This window comes from Pholis gunnellus (genome assembly GCF_910591455.1).
Source record: "Pholis gunnellus genome assembly, chromosome: 6".
NCBI classification, from domain to species: Eukaryota; Metazoa; Chordata; class Actinopteri; order Perciformes; family Pholidae; genus Pholis; species Pholis gunnellus.
Genome location: NC_136532.1, coordinates 16,699,121 through 16,724,309, shown reverse-complemented (window position 1 = coordinate 16,724,309; position 25,189 = coordinate 16,699,121). Strand labels below are relative to the sequence as shown.

The 25,189-nt window shown below is 40.0% G+C and overlaps 2 protein-coding genes across 2 annotated transcripts; both read right to left on the bottom strand.

Moving 5' to 3' along the window:
* Positions 1-2,754: 2,754 nt before the first annotated feature.
* tmc2b (transmembrane channel-like 2b) lies at positions 2,755-12,860 on the bottom strand (the record flags this gene model as incomplete). The annotated part of the gene is made up of 20 exons (XM_079160746.1): positions 2,755-2,972; positions 3,168-3,297; positions 3,424-3,502; positions 4,567-4,692; positions 5,304-5,543; positions 5,787-5,854; positions 6,355-6,483; positions 6,715-6,873; positions 7,269-7,448; positions 7,567-7,761; positions 8,056-8,203; positions 8,296-8,438; positions 8,636-8,734; positions 8,840-8,946; positions 9,039-9,120; positions 9,207-9,297; positions 10,216-10,377; positions 11,924-12,323; positions 12,607-12,648; positions 12,815-12,860. The coding sequence occupies 20 exons, from the start codon at positions 12,858-12,860 to the stop codon at positions 2,755-2,757; spliced, it is 2,844 nt and encodes a 947-aa protein (XP_079016872.1).
* Positions 12,861-15,816: 2,956 nt separating this feature from the next.
* On the bottom strand, positions 15,817-23,446 carry tmc1 (transmembrane channel-like 1; the record flags this gene model as incomplete). Its single annotated transcript, XM_079160745.1, has 21 exons — positions 15,817-16,037; positions 16,459-16,594; positions 17,109-17,187; positions 17,319-17,444; positions 17,525-17,764; positions 17,875-17,942; positions 18,123-18,251; positions 18,418-18,570; positions 18,651-18,830; positions 19,000-19,194; positions 19,277-19,421; positions 19,507-19,649; positions 19,777-19,875; positions 20,019-20,125; positions 20,326-20,407; positions 20,508-20,598; positions 20,730-20,912; positions 21,062-21,539; positions 22,124-22,147; positions 22,519-22,532; positions 23,439-23,446. The coding sequence occupies 21 exons, from the start codon at positions 23,444-23,446 to the stop codon at positions 15,817-15,819; spliced, it is 2,901 nt and encodes a 966-aa protein (XP_079016871.1).
* Between the last annotated feature and the right edge of the window lie 1,743 nt (positions 23,447-25,189).

Below are 25,189 nucleotides of genomic sequence, written 5' to 3'. Positions count from 1 at the left end.
CCTTTCATTTTAGCAGCTTTCATTCTTTATATTTTATCTTAAGTATATAATATTTGACTTGTGGCCTCTACTTTCATTATCAAAGCTATAAGTTTCTTCCTTTTTTTCATTGTCAATATCTTCTATTCTTCTCTCTACTGCCTTCATCCCCCTAGTCATGCCTGTATTACATCCTCCTCCCCAGTTCTCTAACTTTCCATCTTTCATTCCGTTCTTTCCCCTCTCTTAATCACTCTCCGTCAAACCGTCAATTTAGCTCAAGCTCAACTGTGGGACACCCGGTGCTGTCAGGCCGAGCGACAGCTCCTTTGACCCGATGGTCCACATCCTCTCCAGGCTGAGGCGGTCCGGACCTGGCAGACAGAGCCGACACACACTGACTCTGCGGAGCCAGACGGAGAAGTGTCTAGAAGGAGAATGTGTTGCTCGTATTAAACATGAAACCAAGAGTGTTATAGCCCTAACAGCCACACACACACATAATGCCAACAAATTTAAATGAAGTATACCTGCTCAATATGTGGCTAAACTAGACAGACTATGTCCTCTGTGACAATGATGCTGTACGTTTTGATAAAAAATGAATACCAGTTCCACACTTAGGCATAAGACTCACATGCATTAGCAAGCAGAACGTGGATAAATATTATTTAGTGCTCCAGTTTTCACAACTTACTGTTTAACTATCCCAATACATCGCCTTCACAGTCAACTGTTTGACAAAATGGAGCTATACATTATGGAAAGACAGTTTCTACTGCGTTTTGCGACACCAAGCACAATTCTGCTGATCTTTTCATTGTTTGACAAGGTTTAATTACAGAGACCATGTTGTCCCCGGGATAGTTATCAAACAGATGTGTGTATTTCCAGACAGCCAAGATTAAAGGCACACCAGACAAAGTTATGTGTAAAATGAAAATGTTATATATATATAAAATATATATATAACATTTTCATTTTGCCACATAGTAATGGCTTGTGTAAAATGGTTGGCGATTTTATGGAATGAGGTGAAACTATTGTTTCTTTTTTTAGGGTGAACTGCTACAATGCCATGAGTGTTCAGTGTCCCTTTGGTGGCTTCAAGATGTCTGGGAACGGGAGGGAACTGTGAGTAAAACCATCATATAGTATCTCCACTTTAGCTTGGCTGGTGCTCGATGTTTGGTTTCCGAGGTGGGACATTTACTTAGCTGATGCTTTTATCCAAAGTGGTTTACAATAAATGCATTCAACCATGTGGCTATACATAATATAAATGTTGTTTTCTTCATTATGTTATTTTGTTCATCTAGTTGATAATATAATATGATTGAATTGGTTATCAATATTGTTGTGTTTTTTTACCAACATTTTAGACTGTCAAATGTATTTAAAACGTCAATAAATAATATTGTATTTCTGTCAATATTTTAAAGTGCTCTACCCTTTGCTGCATTATCTTTGATTGAAGATAATTGCTTGCATATATTTTAGGTGAATTACATGAAATAAAAACAGCAAAATAATACATATATACAATAACCTCCACCAAGAGTTATTTTAGTGAATTAATCAAAAACCGTAAAAGTGAGTGGGACAAAATAGGATTTTGAGATGTGAGCCCATCCCCAGAGGAAATGACGTCCTCGTTGGTACTACAAACATGGTAACAGCCTTTTATACTCAATGTATATACGTCCACAACACAGCTACATGTAGGTCTGTACTTGTAACATTGCAACTCTACTGGTAACTATTGCTCATGTAATGTTCCTCACATGATCAGTGGTGTTCTTTTTTTTATTTCAGGGGGGAATATGCTCTTCAGGAGTACACAGAAGTCAAGGCAGTCACCATCAAAATCTCACAGAAGAACTCATAATACCGTCATATCACAGGACTTACTTTTTCCTCACAGCTTCAGATCCTCCAAACACATTTTGCAATAATCGTAATGTAACTGGTTATTTTGAAGGCATCGTCGGTGTCACTCCATGAACATTTACTCCTGTCATTTCTCCTAAGATATACCTACTTTTACAACTTCTTGTCAATGTTGTGTCTCTTTCTCTTTATATCTCTGTGACAATACTGACATTTTCTCATAGTATACTATCTCAGATGTATTCAACAGTTTTGTGAACAGCATGTTCTCTATTATTGTCTGTCATGTGTATCAAGAGAACCTGTTTCTTCAATAGCACTTTGCCAGAAAAGAATTTTAATAGTTGTCATACAAAAAATAGAAAGACATTTTACATACTATTTACATGGATTTCCAAATGGAATCCATAAAACTGTTGACCCATATTATGAACCAGTAAACATTACATGGATTGCAATGCAGTAAACATGATCATGTTTTTCTTTTTTACATTTTGTTGTAGTACTGCTATTAATACAGATATAACAGTCATGTCTGTGTCATTTAATTTCCACACAGTCCAATCTCGTCTCCACCTCCAATCTGAGAACATGAAGGGATTTGACTGTGGATGCTGTCGTGTGCTATTGCATTAATTAATTATAGACTTTTTCAATGGTTAATTATACTCGATTAAGTATTTGGCATGTTTGAAACACTAGTCATAAGCTTTTCATCGGAGGCGGAAAGTAACTGTTAATAAATTAATGTATATTTATCATTTTTCTCAGACAATCAGTTACATCTAAAGAATTTTAAGATATGATATTCTAGTGGCACCCTCCATATACAGTATGACTGTGACTGCAGTTGTAGTGTTAACAGACTAGGTTTTAGTCCATGAATCATGACTCATATCGCCTTGGAGGCCCACCCCGACCTCTTCCTCTACCAGGCCCAGGTTGAGGTCCCCTGGCATTCCCAGGAGGCCCTCTTCTTGGCCCCGGGGCATAGGTGACTGGAGCTCTGGGGTTTGGGGCAGCCAGTGACACATCCTTTTGCAGATTTACCCCTTTTGCCGCTGCACCTGGCTTAATTTTGGGAGACTTGCTGCCCTTCGCATCTTAGAAGACAGATGGAGAGCAAAAAGAGTGGTGAGGACAGTCAGGTGCAGAGTGTCTGATAGCATGTGCAATAAAGGAATGTGTGTGTGTGTGTGTGTGTGTGTGTGTGTGTGTGTGTGTGTGTGTGTGTGTGTGTGTGTGTGTGTGTGTGTGTGTGTGTGTGTGTGTGTGTGTGTGTGTGTGTGTGTGTGTACCAGGTGGGGGTGGCTCTTCCTTGATGGGAGGCGGTATTAGAGACTTATTTGGCAGCAGGTCCTCCAAGTCTTTCATCACTTGATTAGTGCTGTCCTTGTTGTTCCTGCGGTTCTTCTCTTCGTCTCGCGCCTAAAGTGTTAAACCAGACAGTCCTGTGTTTGATTAAATCTTGAACACCACGGGAAATATTGAAAAATGAGGGAAACAAGGAAAGAAAACAGAACTTGGGCATAACAAGATAACACTCATACTGACCATTTTCATCTTCCTTTTAAGGTCCATGTTTGCTTGTTGGTATCCCTTTGACACGGCATTCAGGTAGTAGAGGGCCAACCTGTTGTGCATTATAAGAAGTCTTTAAACAGTACAACAGCTGAGACCACAGTCAGGCTTCAAACACAGGTCAGTAGATACTCTGAGGTCACACATTACAAGTTATATGACTTTACTTTCTACAGTTACACACATTGATTCTTGCATTTTTAGACAATATGTATATAATTGACTATTTTAGGTCCAAAAGGTAAATATATTGTTGAAGACATTGTGTAGGATTTAAAAATGTTTGACTCTGACTGGGGTGCCCCCCTGTGGTAGTATAAAGATGACAGAGGGAGACGGCATACAGAGTTGCATAAACTTTGCAACCAATTTTGACCAGGATAGGCATTTTCGAGCAGCCAAATTGTTATGCCACCAGAATAGCTATAAATACAAAAAACTTCTGTATATGCCAATATACAGACAGTGAGCAGAAGGCTTCATTCAATTTACCAATTTACAGAATTATAAATATTCCTTTATAAAAAAAAATACACTAAATATGTAACAAAACTGTACAGACGTACTTGTGTAGTCAACTTTTCAACATTTTGAAAGCAGAAATTCAGAACATACTTTATAATGTCTATACACTCATTTTTAAAAGTGGTTGACTCACTGACATCAGCTGGCTGCCGAAACTGAAAATATTGAGATACTAGTTATATGTCAGCTTAATAATAAAAGTGTGACATCAAAGATTATCTGATACTTTACAGAATTTGGATCTTATGAGTTATCAGTTAACGTGTACAGCCTCAACTGCATGTATACAAAATACCAGTAGTACAACTGAATCCAGCAAGTCCCTGGTAGCTTGTTCATCCGTTCTCTCCCTTTCAAATTTGGGTTTTCTGGACATTTGTGCTGATTCCCACCACAAGGCCTTCAGCATCATAGTCTTGGATAGTAGTTCTCTTAAATCATCATCTTGTCCATCATTGCTACTTTCAGAGAATTTCAATGCCTATTTGTGTTATTCTTCCACTCCAGGACATGGAGTGACTTTCCACCTCAATTTGCCTTTTTAGCAGATACAGCACAGTGTTTTTCAGTTGATATTTGAATAATACTTACAACATGAGGAGGACAGCAGGCAGGATGAGTCCGGGGTTTGTGGCATACGAAAAAATGTTTGATAGGAAGGACGGTAGATCCTGTTCTATAGTCTCCATGACCACGTCATACATCCTGTCCTGGCCACTGGGGGGAAAAAGTTGGATCAAACGCAACAATGTTTGTTGTATATCAACAAAAAGTGACCACCAAATTGCAAATAGGAGATAGTTTTAGCATGTTTAGGCACAAATGTACTTGAGTGCCTCTCAAATGTGCAAGGCTGGTCAAAGGGGGTTTAATCAAAGTAGAGAAGCAATGGTCAAATAAAACATTTAAAAAGCATTCCTTTTGTTTTATGCCCCAAAATTGTTTGTATTTTGTGTTGTTAACTAGACAAAACAAGCTAAAAAGTCATTTAACTACTAATTACTATATGCAAATATTAATATGCCAGCAAGCTACTGCAAAATGTATTTAAACGACTAGTTTAATTAGATGTAGTTCAATACTCCCTGAGAACCCTGAGAACGAGCAACTGACAGACTGACACTGTACACATTAAAATAGGCTTCTAAAAACAAACAGTGCATTTGGATAAACAAACTCCATAGGTTTTAAATAGTTTCAGATAGATACATTATGTTCATTACATCACCTGCAGAAGAACTCATTATGAACAATCTAACCTTTTAAATGTAATTCATTTCACTACATTGTATACCATATCAGTCCCACTGTCTCCATCTCTTACTGACCTGAATGGTCCACAGTCAAACGACGGGGACAAGGTCATGATGGTGTAGACAACAGGCAGCAGGCTGAGGAACAGCACGAGCAGCAGCAGGCCCATGTAGAAGTTGTTGGACCGCGAGGCCTTGAAAACTCGCTCATGAGGAACATTGCAGCACATCACTGCCCAGCACTGGTAGTACATCGAGGACAGGAGACGCAAAATGTTCAGACCCACCAGACCTGGAGCGTAAAATGCTCCCATCCTGAGGAAAATAGCAGAAACATTGTCTATAAAATACTGAATTATCAGCCAGCTTTACACTAATCATTTATAAAGAAGTCAACTGAGTATTCTTATTTATGATCTTATGTCATTAATTTGAGTTCCTCTGCAACAGTTAACAGTCAAACAAATAATACAAATTATATGTCGAGGTAGCCACTCCACACTCACTTTTTTGTTCATTATTAGCACATTTGTGACAGAAACATAAGAAGTAATTCACCATATCATTCCTTGATTGAAGACAAGCCCCAGCACATTTCCACTGATGTCAAACTCCCCATATGAAGGCTGGAATCAACACAACAATGAATTAATAAGAACCAGCTTGATCACTTTGCATTTGCTCACACTCTCTCTCTCTCACTCTCTCTCTCTCTCTCTTTCTCTCTCTCTCTCTCTCTGTAATTAAGTTCTCATTGCAGTGTCTTGTGTCACTGGATGTTAGGGATCAGCTGTCCTGCCAGATGTCATTGTATGGTATCAGGTTGACATTGATCCAACGTGAACTTTGCTGTACTCAAACAGTGTTCAATAATAACTGAAAGACATGGGAGCTATACAATGTCGACATAAACGGATACACCATCTTCAAATTTCCATTTTGCCGCATGACTGCAGACACATGCTGTAACTCAATCTTTACATCCCAGAAAATAGGATGGGCAATGTTTTGTTGGTACAAATAAAACGTTATTGATTCTTTACTTCAAACAAAACAAAAAAACACACACATAATGTACACAGAGACACCGTGACCCACTAACACACACTACGAGTAGCCTACTCACAAATCCGGCCTCCAGGTCCCAGCACCAGCAGTAGTTAAGAAAGCGGACAATGACAGCTCGCAGAAAGTCACCCACCAGGATGGTCAAATAGCTCACCTGAATGTCCGACACGACCAGCTTCACAAATCCCTACACATCATCAGAAACCATCAAGAAAAGAAGCAAAAGAAATAAGAACAAATACAAACCTACCAATTAATTCAAATGATTGGTCTCTTCTGTTTGATTAATCGGAGGGTGAAGTAAAGGAATGATGCTGCAAACTGAGTAAAAATCATCGGTGTCTACTGCAGCTACTACTGTTTATACGCCCATAATTTCTCATTCACCATTGGAAAACAGTATAATGCCACTACTGACTATTCCCACGGCATTCTCCCAGCAGGGTCCTCTGATGACGTCAGCTGGGGACACATTTGGAGGAGGCACATCTGTGGTGTTGAAGTGGGAGCTGTAGTTGGCGTAGTACTGTGCCAAAGCCCATATAGTGGCATTCCTGATGGACTTCTCTGTCTCCAGCTAAAGAATAGAAAATACGTCAAAGCATATGCAACGAAATACTATTCACTTTCCGGTTGAGAGTTGGATGAGAAGCTCGATACCACTCTCAGCTAAGTTCCCATTATGTCAAACTTTTGCTTTATAGCTATCTGCTGTCACAACATATGTAGCTGAACTGAGGGTTAGTACAGTATTTTAAAAGGGAGTCATTCTTATCTTAAATTGTTAAGTATCAAGGACAATTTATTTTATAACATATCCAACACCAGATCAAACGCAGCAAAGGTCTTACACGCGGCGAAGGTTTCTTACCATGGAAATACAGGAGACAGCCCAAATTAAGCCCAAATATCTATAAACACACCAGCCAAGCAACAGGAAGAAACACATACGTACATACATATCCGTCGTACCTTTTCATTGACCTCATCAAACAGAGCGAAGAGGAAGGTGTAAAGGTTTCCCAGAAAGAGGGCAAAGATTCGTCCTAGCTGCCACTTGAGGGCAATACGAGGGTGATAATCCTCCAATTCTGCGATGGTTTCAAACAGAGGAGGACACACCAGCCCCAGCAGAGACATCACAAACTCCACCTGATACATTGGACAAGAGAGGGGGGTTACTGATCTCATTCTCACTCTCATTTTCAAGCCGCAACTCTCCAAAATCTCCTTATGTTATCTAAAAATACCGCGCTTAATGTCCACCTGCCTCGTTTTTTTCAAGCCACGAGAGTTTGTCTTGCTCCATCTTAGCAAAGTCTTGCGAACGTTTCACTACAAAGTAGATGAGGTATCCGCTGCCTCCAAGAGTGCATGTGATCAGGAAGTTTGCCATCACCCTGAGGAAGCGTCGGAGATGGATGTTTTCATCTTTCTGGTTCTCCTGCTCATCCACGATGGATTCCTACAGCAGGGCAAAATAAGTCGGTATAAGGGAACAAAGTTGTGATTTTAAACTTCTTTTCCATTTGCAAATTTCAGCAGTTTTCACATATAAAATAACATAAAATAATACATACATAAACATTTCATCCTGGTCTGCTAAGACTACTGCTGGTGATGAATTTGGTATCTCAGGTTCTTTCATGTTGGATTTTTCTATATATGATTGTTACATTTTTGAGCATCAAAGGAAATGTTTGCACTGCTTATGCTCCAATACAAATTTACACACAAACACACACACACACCTGCTAACCTTGAAGCTGGTGGTAATGGAGGCGTACTTATTGTCTGCAGTCTCTGGGTTTCCTATTAAGTAGTCCCAGCTGGTGAACATCTTCCAGCTGAAGGTGAACTCTCCCTCATCCGCCCCGTCACCGCCTTCATTTGAGTTACGAGCCATCCTGAGAAGACAAAAAGACCATATTAAAAATACACAAACATCCCCGTCGTCATGTATACAAGTACATCGCATTGTTTGTGTGTCTTGCCTTACGTTCTTATGACAACCATCAGGCTGTACCCAAAGATGCCAACTCCCACCAGCAGGTATGACAGAGGGAGTCTGAACTTCAGCACCCCGATCATTCGATCGCTGTTGTAGTAGCCGTAGAACAAAAAGGAGTACTGGCAGAATCCCTGTTTATAAGGTATTCAAAGATGCAAACTTATAGACATGAATTACAACTACGCAAACAGGTGCTCAGAGCAACTTTCCCACGTTTCTAACAAGATTAAGAAAAGGTTAAAACATGGCAATCTTGATGAAATACAAGACATCTATGAGTCTACAGCGATGCTATGAATAAACTGATGAATAAAGCTTAGATCCTTACTCCAAAGTCAGTGAGCACAGAGAAGTCCATGGCTGTGTCCTGCTCCTTTCGAGGCACAGTTTTCCGGGGAATGGAGCCGTATGGAAGACCCATAAGAAACTAAACAGAGGAGAGGGATGGAAGTGAGAACGGAGATCTAAATAACATGTACACTGTCCTAATGTACCGAATGTGCACACTGTGCTAACATGAGAAAGGCTGTACCTCAGGCAGAACCACCAGGCCAAACATGAACCCAAACAGGACCATATTCAGGCCGTACATCCACCTCAGGAAAATAAAGTAGGATGCCACAGATGATCCGAAGTGACCTATAATTAAGAGAACAGAAACCGGGTGGTATAAGAAACAGTGAGGTCGTAGCTCAGTGTTTATTTTCCAATGATGTCATAGCGGTACCAACTTTCTACGTCCTTTATCTTCCTCTCCCAGGGTATACAGGCTGTTTTGAAGTTCTCAAAGTCACGTTTGAACTTGATTAGTTTCTGAAATAAAAAAAAAAGGTTTGAAATCTCCCCAATATCATCCTCATTCTAAAGTTGTATTAAGTGTTGCAAAATGAGCAGATTACTTTGGCCATCATGACTTTGAATGCATACAGCTTCCTTCCTTTTCCTTTCCCAAGAGCTCCTTCAAATTCTTCAACAAACCCCTGCGCCTCCCTGTTTGACCATTCAGAGAAAACATCCACCAATGAGATACAGTGTGCAACACACAAATGAAAAACACAATCTACCTAACCAATGACTTAATTAGGCAGTGACAACAGGAAGAACAGGAAAAACGACAGGTTTGGGATGATTTACTGATTGATGGCGATTCTAAGGTAAGAGCATCGGAAGGATGACTTGGCAAGCAACAGGTCAGTAGCCACAACATGCATTAAACAGTGTCAAGCTCATGAAAAAGTTAAGGCAGTTCACCTATCAGGTTTGCTTACACTGATCTGTACATAGAGAAACATACACACCGAGTACACACACACACTATTAGCCCTTGCAAGGCAGCTGGTAATGTCTTCTCACACTTGAGAGGAAGATGTGTAACTGGCTAAACTACAGCCAACTGTGTGGTTGCTGGTTTTGTTTAGTTTATCTGAGATTTACGACTGTATTCATGTGTCTTCTGTGCATCTCACAGGAGGGAGAAGTTACATAATTGAATACATTTGTGAATGTTGATGAACAAAGGCTTGGATCTAATCATTTTCCGAGTTACCGGACTGTGTTTCGCGTCGAGTGCTTTTTTAGAATTAAATGTATCTAAAAGTGTCATGATGTCGGAGCTCAGTTCTGCAAATGTCCAGTATCCCGAAAGCATGATGGCTTTGATTTGCAATATAACAGCACTGACAGAGTTCAAAACCACTAGCGATGAACATGTTTTAATAATGAATGATCAACATCACATGTATATGACATGAGTGATGGCAGGCATTTAGGAAAGTGTTCCTAAGAAATAGTCAATGACCAAAAAAACTAATGATTGACAAACAAAAAAACATGAAGAACAAAATGCAGTCACCAAAATGTGCAGTAATCCCACATAAACAAGCAGAGGATGTGAGTTTTTGTTTTTACTTGAGCAGCACAAGTCTCCTCTTCATGCGCCAGGGTTTGTTCCTTAACGTAGCGATCAGCTTCTTCTTCTCCTCTACCTGTTCCTTCAGGGCTGCGATCTCTCCCTCCGACAGCGATTCTTCATCAGAATCAGAGGAGGAGGAGGAGGAGGAGGAGGAAGAGCTGATAAAGGGAAAGAGCTGTCACATGCCATAGCTTTGACGAGGCACCAGTCTGTTTTATTGTGTTGTTTTTGTGTATCATGTTTTTTGAAATTACTTTTGGGGCTCCAAAGGTTTGTGCTAAAGTTTGACATTAATATTCAGTTTTGTATCATTGACATCTGTGATATCACATTTGTAAGAACATATTGAGCTCTGTGAGATAAGACAAGTATCTACCTTATAGTTATTCTAGATTTTTTCATGAAGCTTATTAAATTGAACCTTGGATGAACCTCTTTTCATTTAAAAAATATGTGTTTATGACCAAATACCTGCAAAATGAATGACATTCCCATCAGCCTCAGCTGTGTTTAGTGCTGGTTAGCAAATGTTAGCATGGTATCACGTTACCATAAGGTTGCAAACATAGTAGGTTAAACATTATGCTTTCAGCGTGTTGGTATGCTGATATTAGCATTTAGCTCAAAGTTCTGTACAATGCAATTAAGGAGTACAGTCTCAAAGACTCAAGTCACATATGAAGGGAAAAAGTCGAAGGCCAGGTGAAAAAGCCTAAATACGTGAATATCACACTTTTTTCAGGCTGGAAGACATTTTATTTTGCTTAATGAAGTGGGTGTGTATGTTGGATGGTCAGTTTTAGAAAATTATAGAGAGGGCTGGACACCGCGCATATAATACCTTTTTCTTTATGGCAGCATGTGTTGCTCTTTTGTGATTTTCAAATAGAATACACAGTTGCTTTAAAGTCAATGTCAATGTCAAATTACAGGACAATTTGTAAGTAATTTAGAGTGCAATAACACCACCATTCTTGCTTTTTTGTGTATCATTTTACACCATGTAGTCTAAACTTACTGCAATCTAAACACATACGCCAAAATATGCCAAGTGGTACGTAACGTAGTGTAACTTTTTTGTAAAGTTCTACACAAATTAAGCTATTGCATTAAATGATTTTAAAGAGCAGGTATAAGAGTCAAGTCATCAGCTTTTTTACTAGATAGTCAGAGCTGGAAGTTAGCGATATTTAATATGCAGCCAACTCCCAAACACTCCCAATGAAACAGTAGGCAGATCTGGTGTCTCGGGATGTTTTGTCCTGTTGCCTTTATTTTAAGGCAGCAGTAGCCTAAATAATGGATGAACAAATGAGATCACACCATCCATCACAGCAGCCAAAAATCTGCACCACCTAAACTTCATCATGCTGCACATTTGGTTGGTGATGGACATACCAGCAATATACATTTTTTCTCAGTACATGAACAGCATCTGACTGCTGATATGTTAAACTTTATACTATTATAACCTGTTAAATCAACCAGATAAACTCTAAATCCCATATATTCAGGAAAACAAGTGAGTATTCTATGTTGTAATAATATTGAAGTAATAACACTGTTAATGTTTCATCTCTCTGAACATATGCCACATAGCTTCATATCATCAGAGTCTGCCAGAGGTCTGCATGAGACTGAATGAAGAAAGCCCATACAGGTGTGTGCAGGTAGGCGAGAGTCAGCTCTCAGAGAATACTGCACCTGCTCAACTTTCGATTCTTCTTTTTCTTGTCATTCTCACCACCCATATTCTTCCCTTGTTTCCCTTTAACATTTCCCTTCTTCTCCTTGTTCTGCTCCTCTTTCTCCTTTTTGGACACGTCCGTCCCTCGCTTTTTACGTTTCTCCCTGTCTTCTTCGCTCTCCTCCTCGCTTTCTTCCTTAGCTTTCTTCCTGGAGGCTTTTGAACGTTTTCTTTTCACACTCCGGTTATCTTCCTCATCCTCTTCATCGCTTTCCTGCGGCTTGGCCTTCTTCTTTCGTACTCTTTTCCTTGGTGCCTCATCCTCCTCATCCTCCTCATCCTCCTCATGATCGCTGACTGGTTTGGATTTACGTTGTGGTTTGGCTCTTCTGTTTTTAGCCCTCCGCCTTGCCTCATCTGAAACAAACATTTACATTTTAGATAAGTAGCTGAAATCTTGTTCAAAGTACAATAATAAAGTGTACAAATATCCTCTGAAATGATTCCAGTCAGCTTCTATAAAAGAGGAAACTTGGTCAAAAGTTGTAAATATTCTTGAAGAACAGAGACAGAAGAGGTAAAAACGAGTAGTAATTTACACTTGTTTGGCATCACATCACCACATTGTGGCAGATCTTAAAGACAAAGTCATACCTTGTTCAATGCAACTGCTTCTCTAATGAAAAGCAAACAAACTCACCTTCACTTCCACTGTCTGATGCAACATCAATTTCCATCCCAACTGTGAACACAAATTTAGGGGATTCATCTCAACAAAAAAGATATTTACCACTAAACAATTTAATTTTACTTCAATATAATAATAGTGAATATTAAAAGCTAAAAGTTGTTAGAAACAATTTAAAGACAGCTCTTATTTAGCAAAATAGAGTAAAAAAAAGTCTTACCATCTTCAACCTTAATTGCAGCATGGTTTTTCCTCTTTGGAGGCATTTTGCTGCGTCTCTAGAACTTATTTCCTGCAGTTAGTCCTCTGCTCACTTCAGACTATGTCTCATCTCCATCCATGTGTCACTCGGTGCAATGGGCTGTTACACTTGTGAAGGTACTGTGTCAGAAAGCCAGGATACACCCCCTCACACACACACACACACATGCAGGAACAGGTGCTCCTCTGTTTAGGATGTTGGCTCCTTGACGACCGTCAAAGACAACACAGTTCGTTAGAAGATAATCAGGATGCCGGGAGAAAACAGGGTCAGACAATGGGCTTGTCTATCAAAATGCTAATTGTTTTTCACTGGAGCAATAGGAGCTTGGATACGGTCCACCTGCTTTAATCCTCAAGTTTATTCAAATTGGATAATGGCTAATAACTTGTATCGTTGTTATATAATGGGTGTGATTACATGAGGAAACAATGCACCAAAAACTGATGGTTGGACAAGTGCCATCACTCATTTGTGAGCCAGAAAGGAGACACCAGAGCAAATGTTGACATAAAGGTCAAACCCTCATTAAAGTTAGATGAAAGCTTAAGTAATCCTGAGTGAAAAGTGAAACAGTCACTCTATTTAAACACTGTACAGAGTCTTCTGTGGGAGTACACTGCAAACTGAGCACACAGGAGTACCTCCAGTGATTCTGTAACTTCACTAACAGTGTTTTATGAAAGGGACAAGTCTGTCAGTTTTACAAGCTGTTTATTAAAGGATAGGTTCAACTCCACCTTAAAAACAATACTCACGAGCCCATATGTACATTAAAAGACCTCATTGTGTTCCTCAGTAGCTCAACATGGAAACACTTTCTAAAAAAAGACTGATTGTGACTTTGGAAAATACGTGCTTGATTTGACCAACTCAGACTGCTGAAGCCTCATTCATATTAGCCATGTTCCATTCTGCCATTGGTTTAGGGCAGACTTTAAAAATGTCACCGATATCCTTTTATTAAGAGCTAGAAATGAGGACTGAGGGATGAACAATGTTGTCTATGCTCCTATTATGTGTTTCAACCTGTATAGTTATGGTCAAATGCTTGAATAATACAGGAGGAAACAGGAGATGTCTGGCTGCTATGCTGCTAACAGAGAGAGCAACACACTTCCGGGAGTTATATTCATGATTGTTTACTTGTACCTGAAAGACAAGCTAAGCCCTCTGGCTTGCAGCTTTTCATGTCCTCCTCATCCAGCTCCTCCTCTCACTCCTCCCCTGGATTGTCCCCTCCCCTCCTGCAACCACTCAATATTCCTCTTCGTCCTTTCTTCTCACTGTACTGGATTGCGGCTTACAGAATCTTTTAATGCATTTCTTTTTTAAGATCCATGAAATAGTTTGTCTAACTTTCCACAAGTTCACACTCTGTGACAACCTTTGCTCTCGAAAGCTCTCCAAAGCAAACCCGTACAATGTCCCAGCAGTCAAATCAGTGCTTGAAGCGCCGCAATGTCTCGATCCTCCCTTCACCGTTAGGGAATAAGAGATGCCCATCGTGATACAGCAGACATTGAGATATCCGGTATGTCATGGCTCAGTTTTCTGCTACACTGTACCAGCATGCAGGGAGACTGGGATGGAGCCAAAACACAACTCCAGTGACAGGGTGACACAGCGGGCATCAGGGGGTTGGTATTACCTGGATAAATAAGAGTGAGGCTCATTATGACAGTGTCTCCAGCATGCAGATAAGATGGAGGCTTTACTCAGTCTTCCTCAGTCTTTATTAAATAATGTGATTGACATTTCTTGGCTAACGATGAAAGCATAAAGCATGGAGGCTTACTCCATCTCCTAGTTCTCAAATAGCTGCAGAGATTAATACTTAATGCACTTATCATGAATTGATCATGAGCATCAATGGAAGTGGATTTGATTAGCACTGAAATTCAACGTCAGTGGAACTATGAGCTTGTTGACTTGTTGTCTTCAATGATTTAGACAACAACACTTATTCCTCAATGACAACCCTTACATTGCTCATCTTGAATTTCAATTGAACAAGACATTGAATGACCATCAATATATAGGATTTCAGGTTAATAAAGTTTCACTAATGAGACAACACCATTACTTTTACGTGTGACTGACAGGTCAGCTAATGAGAGGTTGATTGACACGAGTGCCGATCAGAATCAGCTACTGAGACACTGGATATGACCATGCGGTTATCAGATGATACGAATCATGATACATGATGAAGGTCGGGAGATCACAGTGAATGGATTCACACTGACAGCTCAAATCTGAATGCTTGGCAAAGATTGAATTTGTTTCATTTATGTCCGAAAAAAAGAATAATCTGACACTCTTTATTTGTGTTTTCCAAGTTCAGAGCAGTGTATCATATCATTATGTAACGGCTGTAAAGTTGAGGGTACAAGTCCAGCCAGCAATGAATAAGAGGTCCGTTTAAGCCTTGCAAGGTTAAATGACCTCCATGTCTAATGAATTGTTTAATGCTTTGGCCCAGTCACAGGTCCAGGTACAGTTGTGCTCAGTGTCTTAGTTTGAGAAGAAGAAGAGAAAAATATATGTCAGTGCGATTTTAAATATAAATAATTTGTTAGGAAACTGAAAGATCAATAGGATTAAAGTAAAGGTGGTTATTGCATGTGTTGTTATCTTCTATCATAAAATGTGTGTAGAATGAATCAAAAATAAATTGATACAATTAAGTAAAACAACACCTTGATCGGTGGTTTCAAAAAACACGCGACGCATTTAAAACATTTAAAGATATTCTGTTCTTGTTAACGTCATGGTAAACAAAGAAACAACTTCTCATTTGAAATGCTTTTTTTTTTAATCAAGAACACAGTTTTAAAAAAAAAACACTTTTATTGAGGAGAAAATGTGCAGCATGACTAACATCCCATTATGTGAATTTCTCCATAAAGTGCTGGATATTTTGAGTGACATTTGCTGACATAGTAATTTTCATTCCCTCAGTGTCTCTGCAGACTCGGCACCCTGTGCATCCTGGGTTCACTTTGCCGAGAGAACCCGGGCAGATACCCAGGAGCCCCGTGGTTGCCATGATAGGACCTTGGGACAGGGGCTCTGGTGGCTGGAAGTTGGCCTTCTTGTTCTCTAACTGAAGGAGGAGCATTGCGTCCATTCTTACCGTGATGTAGCCTCTGACTACTATGATGGTCTTCTTCTTCATCTGCATGAGAAGGAAAGAATTATTTCACTTATCAACCATACATACTGCCGTAGCATCACTGTATATCTCTTGTAAAAGTAGCAGTTAGGTAAAGTTGTGTCAAGGACAAGCTAACAGCGTTAGCTATGGCTACTTGGGATTAACTGGAAAATATTAAATAGGGCAGAAAAATGATTAAATGTGTCCTGAGAAAAAAAAGTGAAAATGAATTATTTGCCAACTGATTGGAGGTTAGAAAAGTATAAAGCTTGTATTTCTTTTCAAATTGTTCAATAATTTAGCATTTTGTCAGTTTCAGGGCTCCGTAGTTTTGTAATTAAAGTTCAACAGATTTTTGTTTTTGTTTACATTTGATCTTTCTTTTTATCCCAATATACAGAATGAGCTGTTTTTTTCATTGTCTAGAATAAAAAAGCCTCACACTCTTGGTCTTGTTGTGAAGCATTGTTGTTCTTTTGTTGCTTTGCAGTCAGTGATGAAGCTTTTCTGGCCTCTTCTAGATCCATTTGTGCCTTCAGCGCTGCTAGTTTGTTCTTTTTCTTGTTCTCCTCATTTTGCTTGAAAAGGACATAAAATAAATTATTAGAAGACAAGAGTCAAGAAACCACCGTAAAGTGTAGAAATGTAGAATAAGGCATGCAGAAATGTATATCAGTTGTTATATTGCTATATACTGCTCGTGACAAGCTCTTTGGCCAGATAGGAACTGTTCCTCTGCTGCCCTCAGCTGGATTAATGATACTAATACAACTCATGTGGCCACAGATGGACACAGTTTGTGCATCTACGCACTGTTGGGAAGTTTGAAAGCTGATAGAAAAAATGAATTGTGAAGGACAAACAAATAAAAAGCATGAAAGTTCTTGTTAATTTCTTACCTTTACCTGCCTGAAATTGAATTGCCCCTCTTTGTTTAGAATGTTTAAGGATACCATTGTGACATACTGTGTGTATCTATGAGCGTCATTCATGTGAAATTTCCAAGTACGAACTTTAGTTATTCTAGCGTACCTAAAAGCACATTAAATCTAGAGTGCTAGATAAGAGAGGGGAAAACTCATTTTGGGTTACCGTTTGTAGTTTCTTCTTCAGTTCCACATTAGCTTCTTTGTAGCTTTTGGATGTGGATTGCAAGTAATAAATGGCCAGTCTGAAAGATAAGATAACAGATTATTAGCATCAAAGAACCTTAAACTTTACCACTAAAAGGAAGTGATGACAACATGTTCGTGTAATTTAGCTTAAACTGTGCTGAAGAATATTAGTCTGCTGTTGACTCACACCATAAGCAATATGAAGGGTAGCACCAGTCCAGGGTTAGAGGCATAGCTGAACACTTTACTAAACCAGGCAGGGAAGTCCGACTCAAGAGTCTCCTGGATCACATCAAACATACGTTTTTTCCCACTGAGGACAAGAGAGTGATTGTGACAGAAGGTCAAGTAATCAAATTGAAAATGCCAGATCCCTTGAACTAGCCTCATTACCTGAAGGGTCCACAGTCAAAGGAAGGGGGGATGGTGACGATGGTGTAGATGGCAGGCAGAGTGGACAGGAAGAGGATGACCAGCAACATGGCCATGTAGAAGTTGTTGGAGCCAGAGGCCTTGAAGACCCTTTCCTGCGGCACATTGCAGCACATCACGGCCCAGCACTGCAGGTACATGGACACGTGGAGCCGGAGGACGTTCAGGGCAGGCAGGCAGGGGGCATAGAAAGCACCCATCCTGGAGGAAATGATTGGGCAAAACACTGAGTGGAAGACTGACTGAATGTGCTATTCACCGTCACCTTTTAAACCTGCTGATTTTAATAAAAAACAGCGTTGTTTTCTCACCATATCATTCCTTGATTGAAGATTAGGCCCAGTACGTTCCCACTGACATCAAACTCAGAGTAGGACGGCTTTCACAGACAACACAAAAAAGACAAAAATAACTCCGCTGTGATTCATATTTTCAGAGCCAACATTTTAATTCACCTCTGGAAAAAGGTGCACATTTTTAATGTGTAATCACAAATACACACTAAGACATACAATTTTAGGGGCACAGTCACTGAAATCAATTAGAGTAGATGACTCACAAATCCGGCCTCAAGGTCCCAACACCAGCAGTAGTTGAGGAAACGAACGAGCACGGCTCTCAGGAAGTCACCGATCAGCAGTGTGATGTAGGTTGTCATGGTATCAGATATGATCAGCCGAACAAACTCCTGCAAAGGATGAAGCAATCATACATTATATATTGCTTAATGTATATACATATTACATATAACGCAATGGATAGTTTCAAAGAAAGTTATCCATAACTTTATGCTGTTAACATAATTACATCATAAAGTTACATAATAGTTTACACACACACACATGCACACTGACCTGGCCCACCATGGTCTCCCAGCAGGGCCCTCTGGGCACATCAGCAGGCTGGATAGTGATGGCTGGAGCCGTGCTGTTTTCTGATACTGTACCATTGTAAAGACTGGCTTCCCACATGGTTATATTAAACTTAATTATCTTTTCCTCTTCCCTCTGCAGAACATATACACACCACAGGTGAAGTATATTATAGAATTATAAAATATCTCACGTGTACATGCTGTAGTTCTCACTTTGAGGTTGATCTCATCCATGAGTGCAATGATGAAGGTGTAGAGATTTCCCAAGAAGAGGGCAAAGATGCGACCCAGCTGCCACTGCAGGGCGACACGAGGGTGATAGTTCTCTAGGGCGCTGATGACATCAAAAAGCATGGGGCAGAACATCCCCAGTAACGACATGACCATGTTCACCTGAGAAACACAAATTGATAATAATAAATGTTGTTAATCCCTGCTGAAACAATGTCATGAATCAAAAAGGTTTTAAAACCATGTATCACATGTAGAACTTGCTCAACATGCATTTCTTTCTCTATACTTATGTCTCTTTGATTCTCCGTCTCCCATTTCTCATTGCTACCTCATTCCTTTCCCACCAGGTGTGATTCTCCAGTCCATCAAGGGCAAACTTCTGAGAGCGCCGCACTACAAAGTAGATGAGGTATCCACTTCCTGCTAAGCAGCACAAGACCAGGAAGTTGGCCAGCACACGCAGAAAACGAGTCAGATGGATGTTGTCATCCTTTCGGCTCTCCTGCTCCTCTAAGATTGCCTCCTGCAGAGGTAGAAGAATACGGGATATAGATGAATGTGAATATAAATGGCATCAATCGCTAGACTGTATCAGCTACACTGACCTTGAAACTGGTGGTGATGGAGGCAAACTTATTGTCTGCAGTTTCAGGGTTTCCTATTAAGTAGTCCCAGCTGGTAAACGTTTTCCAGTTAAAATTAAAGCTGTTATCATCTCCGACCCCGGACTCATTTGCATTACGGGCCATCCTTTAAAACAAAAATAATAACAAAGTCAGTAAAACATTGAGCCCAAAGGACATTAATCATTTGTATGTAGTCATAATAAACGTACGTTCTTATAACCACCATATAGCTATAGGCCACTGTTCCCACACCAACCAGGAAGTATGACAGAGGCATACGGAACTTGAGCCAGCCAATGGCTCGCTGGTTGTTGTAATAACCGTAGAAGAGGACTGAATACTGAGCGTAACCCTGTGGATGCAAATTGCTGAGGTTATGTGCACTAAGAATGCATCATTATTGTTCACATGTAAACTGACACACAGGCCTATGTAACAACGAAACAAGAGATTGAGGTGAGTGTGATGATGCAACTGACTCCAAAGTCCCATAAGACAGCAAAGTCCATAGCACTGGTTGCCTCAGGCCTGGGGACAGTCTTTCTTGGGATGGTGCCGTAGGGTCTCCCCATTAATGCCTGTTAGAAATGAGCATAGGAGCAAAGAGGGTTATTAGAAAAAAAAACTCAGCAGACAGAATGAACAGAGAAATACGTGAGAGCAAAACTGCAGACACAATTATGAACTTGTTTCAGATTTTTTTAAATGTAATGTACAGTACCTCTGGCACCATAACCAGGCCAAAGGTCAGACAAAACAAGATCATGTTGATGCCATACATCCACCTCAGAAAGATAAAGTATGAGGCAACTGAGGAGCCAAAATGACCTGAGAGGCAGAGGGAATAAATATGAGGATGATTGTGACACCAGTAATGACGTTCTGTCAGCAGGGAAGCTGGAGAGCTAAATGTGAGGCCTGAAAACCATACAGTATAAGCTGTATGAATCATCTTACATAGTCTTTAAAGTTGTAAATACTATGACATGAAGTTTGATACTATGAAGAAAAAAAGAAACCAAATTTACTTTCAATCTCCTTGATTTTCATCTCCCATGGAATGCAGGCAGTTTTGAAATTTTCAAAGTCCCGTTGAAATTTCATCCATTTCTACAGAAGAAATATAATTCATGCATCATATATTTAATATCATTATTTTTAATAACTATATGAATAGATACTGACATCAAGTCAGGCTGGGATGCCTTACCTTGTTCATCATGACCTTGTATGCATAGAGCTTCCTGCCTTTCCCTTTTCCTAAAGCTCCCTCATATTTCTCCACAAACTCCTGAGACTCCCTACAAGGAAGAAGATGATTTGATTCAAAGTGAACCAGAGGCCACATGTTGTGTTACAGCTGAACCTCAGGAGATTCAGACTTTTTCAGGGTCCTAATTCAAAGTGTCGATGAAAACATGAGTGATTTTACCGTAAAGTCACACATTTCTTTTTCATTGGCCAAGGTTTTCCCCTCAGAGTTTGGATCAGTTTCTTCCTCTCGTCCACGGCCTCCTTCAGCTTCTCCAGCTCCTCCGATGACAGAGACTCTGGCCTCACCTCTTTCTCCTCATTGTCCTCTTCATCATTGTCATCTTCCTCACTTGGCTCTGAACTATGGCATAGAAGATGTGTTAAGTCTTTGCACCTTTCTTGTGTGCATGACATGATAGTCCTTCTGATAACCCTGCAGAATGGGAAGATTACAAGACTTTTCTCAGCAGGAAACTACAGATAAGGTTCATTCTTTTGATAATACTTTACCTTGTTTCAACTACTTTCTTGTGCTTTTTTCTCTTCACTTCCTTTGCTTTCTCCTTCTCTGTATGTTTACCTCCATCCTTTTCTCTCTCTTCTTTTTTGGCACTCCCATGTTTCTTTTTTCTCTTGGCATGTCTTTCTTCACCTTCTCCCTCCTCCTCCTCCTCCTCCATTTTTCTTGTTTTTTCTTTTTTTATGTGCTTCCTTGTTTTTGCCGACTTACCACTTTTTGTTTTGGGCTGCACCTCCTCATCCCTCTCTCTCCCTTTTGCTTCTTGATCACTCCTTGTTCTCTTTCTCCTGCCCCTTTCTCTTCTCTCAGACCTGGCCTGTGATTCCCCCTCCCCTTCCTCTGCTCTAGATGCTCTTTTTCTCCTCCCATTTCCCCTCTTCCTTCTCTCTCTATCACCGTCACTTCTTTTTGCTCTGTGTCGTTCCCTCTCATGTTCCTCTTGAAAAGTAGAAACTTCATCTTCGTCACCTGTAGTAAAAACGTAGATTCTGTGTTAATTCAGTATTAACAATTAAATGCTGTACAAAATCTTTACACTCACTTACATCATTGAAACTTTAACAGTGTCACTTTGTTTCTCTCTTGCTATAGTTATCTTACAGTATTGTGGTTTGTCAGTTTGTCATTGTTCTCTACTCAGTTAAACCATGTCTTTTTTTCTCTCACTGATATATTTTAATCCAGGTGGTATAATCCTGTGACACGGGGCATGATAGGGGGGCAAAGGGAAGTGTAAGTATTACATGGCACTGGGTATGGGGGGTAAAAACTGCAAAAGATGAACTGGTGGAGCAGCGAGGCCAGATGTGTAGTTGGTTACAGCAGAGCTTCTGAGAGAAGTGAAGGAACAACTGGTGAAAAACAAACCACTCCTATAATCCCAACCCTCGGAATAGGATAAAGTGTGGAAATATATATTAATAAAGAGCTATAGGTCAAAACTCCTCTGCCTCCCTAATAATTTAGTTTAATTAGGACATTTCTTCATGATCTGACCAGTAGAAACTATAGGAACATAGCCATTCATGTAATACCATCAAGAACCCACTCACCTTCAAATTCCAGTCCAATGTCAACTACCGGAGACAGACAAAGTCACAAATTAACAAAGTTGAGAATATCCATGTTTTCAACATCTATTTGCTATGTCCGTAAATTGCCACCAACTTATGATAACCGGCATCAACTGAGGTAATCATAAAAGCAGAAGTCTGTTATGAAGTAAACATTTTTCTCTTCTTTCATTAATTTCCATTCTATTGTTATGTTTTTCTGTTGTCTCATGTTCATGCTTTTTTTCAGATAAAGTATATCTACGACATAACCAACCCCTTCCTCCTCTGATGGCCTCAGCTTTATAAATCCAGTCCTTTTCTCAATATCTCAATATCTTCAATACAACACTGACCCCTTTCACTGGTCGAGCTTAGCCTACCTGACTGTATACCTGGCACTATTGTCCTGCAGCAAAAGGGGGATAAAGAGTAACACAAAGAGGACCACTGACAAATTGGACTGATATTTATGTAGTCGGCCCTTTGATGTGTGTCATTCGTGTAACCGGAGTGGCCAGCGATCAGGTCATTACGGCTGTGTGCAGTAGAGGGGCACAAAAGAGCCAAACAATGGCCTAATGAAGGGAGACCGGGTGACTAAGGCCACAGGGACGGGGAGACAGCCGAGGGCCAGAGGCCAGCTCCCAAATATGCAGCTGGATGCAAGAAAGTAAATATATTTGAGGTGGTCGATGGGTAGTCTTTTATTGATTATTAAAACCAGAAATCCAGTATAAACAGCTGTGCTGTTTATACTTGTCTGTTATATTCATATTAATTAACTAAAGGCTCTACTAACACAATAAATATGGATGTTTTTGTCCAAAAAGAGGCTAAAATCATTTATCGCAACTATTTCATAAACACACTACAACCACAGAAACCAAAAGTCTTTGCTTTATTTAAATAATCAGTAATACTTTATCTTAATGAACATGTTGACATAAACTAGAAATTGAAAATAATTTACATCAGATCACATCAAGTTAATCTATCAGACATTTATCTCCACAGACAAAAATGATGAATGTCTTCTCAAACCAAAACTACAGACTCGTAATATGTGAAAGCCAGAATAGCAATCTGGTCATGGAACTAAAAAGATGGTCATGGACTTACTGTCATTCTCAGAGGTGATCAAATTGTCTTGAGGCATCTTCCTCTCATGGTCCTGTCACCCTAAAGCAGTGGCCCCAGCATCCAGCCGACTTGGTGCATATGTAAGGTGGAGCTGATATGAAGCTGCAGGGTTTAGTGGTCTCCCTCCTTCTGCATTTTTACAGGAAAGGATGTTGCTTATCCAAGCTCACACCCTGCCATGTGGTCGTGTGTGTCTGTGTGTGTCTGTGTGTGTCTGTGTGTGTGTGTGTGTGTGTGTGTGTGTGTGTGTGTGTGTGTGTGTGTGTGTGTGTGTGTGTGTGTGTGTGTGTGTGTGGGCTGGTACATGAGTAACTGGCATGAGAAGTTTACTTTTTCTTCGCCACCCATCGACCCGAAACAGGGACAATGACAGCATGGAAACCCTAGAGCCACGCAATTTCACTAGCAATCAATTATTCAAAACAGTTATGACTGCCTTTATGCAGCTGTATGTGTGTTTGTGAATGTTTATGAGTGTGTGTGTGTGCACTGTTGAGTATGTGTATTAAAAGACAAATACATGAGGGTTATGAAAGCAGCAGGCCTAAGAGGGGGTCATGAGATTGTTTTCACTGTACTCAGCTGTTAGGGTTCACTGAGAAGTGAAAAATGATTCATGTAGCTGAATGTACTCCTGGTTTACATTTTGTTTTTCTTGATGAAATAAGGGCAATGGCTGTATATTGTCTTTTATCAGTGTAAAGATGGCTTCCTAGATTTGTTTATTCACATATGCGTCAGTTAGTTCTTGCAATTTTCCTTCTGTTCTCACACACTGATCCTAGACACTCTATGGCTAAAAAGAGCAACATACATCTGTGTAAAGCACCAGTAAAGAAGTAAACAAACCCCGATACCGATTCCAGACCAACTATTTATTTTTCATCTGCTTTAAATATGTGTCTCACGTGTTTGTGTACAAATAAGGAGAGCACCAGTCAGTCTGGCCTCATATTCTCAAAGTAAAAAGTGACCATGTGTCTGTTGTGCTGTTTCTCAAATTCATCCCTCTGTGTTTCTCTAATGAAACTAATAGCTGACATTGCACATTGTGTTAAGGTTTTGATCATGGGGGTCACATTCGGATAACTCACCACCCATTTAGGGACGAAAAGCGGGTCCTCACAAAGGACATTTTCAGTTTAAAAAAAAATCACATATGAGTGTGAACATAAAAATAAAACGTGAAAGAGAGGCAGGCATGGGTACAAAGCCAATATGCCAGTGGAGGGCGCTGTTGCTCTTTGCTGGAATGTGTAGGAAGACACACCTCTGCCTTGTTTATGGTTATTTGTCTTTAACTGACTTGTTTTTCTGCATGTGCCTGTGTATTTGTGCATGCATGAATAGAGAAAGCCCATAGCCTCACAGTAAGCATGTTTGTGTACTCTCGTGTGATATGTGAGTAAGGACAGTGGGAGGGATATCAGCTTCCTTTTGCTAAACTTAGCTACTGCTATGAGGGAGTCACTGAACGGAGGTGAGGCCATTGAGGCCACTTGAGCAGAGAATGGCATCAAAACAAACTGTATGATGCATCTGACTGAAAATGGATCTCTTGTGGTTGCTATGAAAAGACCCTTTTAACATGCAATATTTTAATACACACCTGCTTGTCAAACTATTTAAAGCTATATGTGCATTTATGTAATACATGGTACTACATCTGTAACTCCTTTAGAGTACTGTCTTCTGAGGGTTTATATACTTTTCAGAACAGGGAATCAGAGCAGGACATAGTCTGTGCTTTTTCTTCTGTTTTGTTTGGTCATACACTAAAATGACTTGCAGCTATCACTGTGCACTGTGAAGGCATTAGACAGTGATTCATTGCACAGTTGGCGTGGTAAAGGGCTTGTGAGCCCTGCAAATGGCCTGTATGTACTGTATGAGTAAAACAGCAGCTCTGTAACAGATGATCTG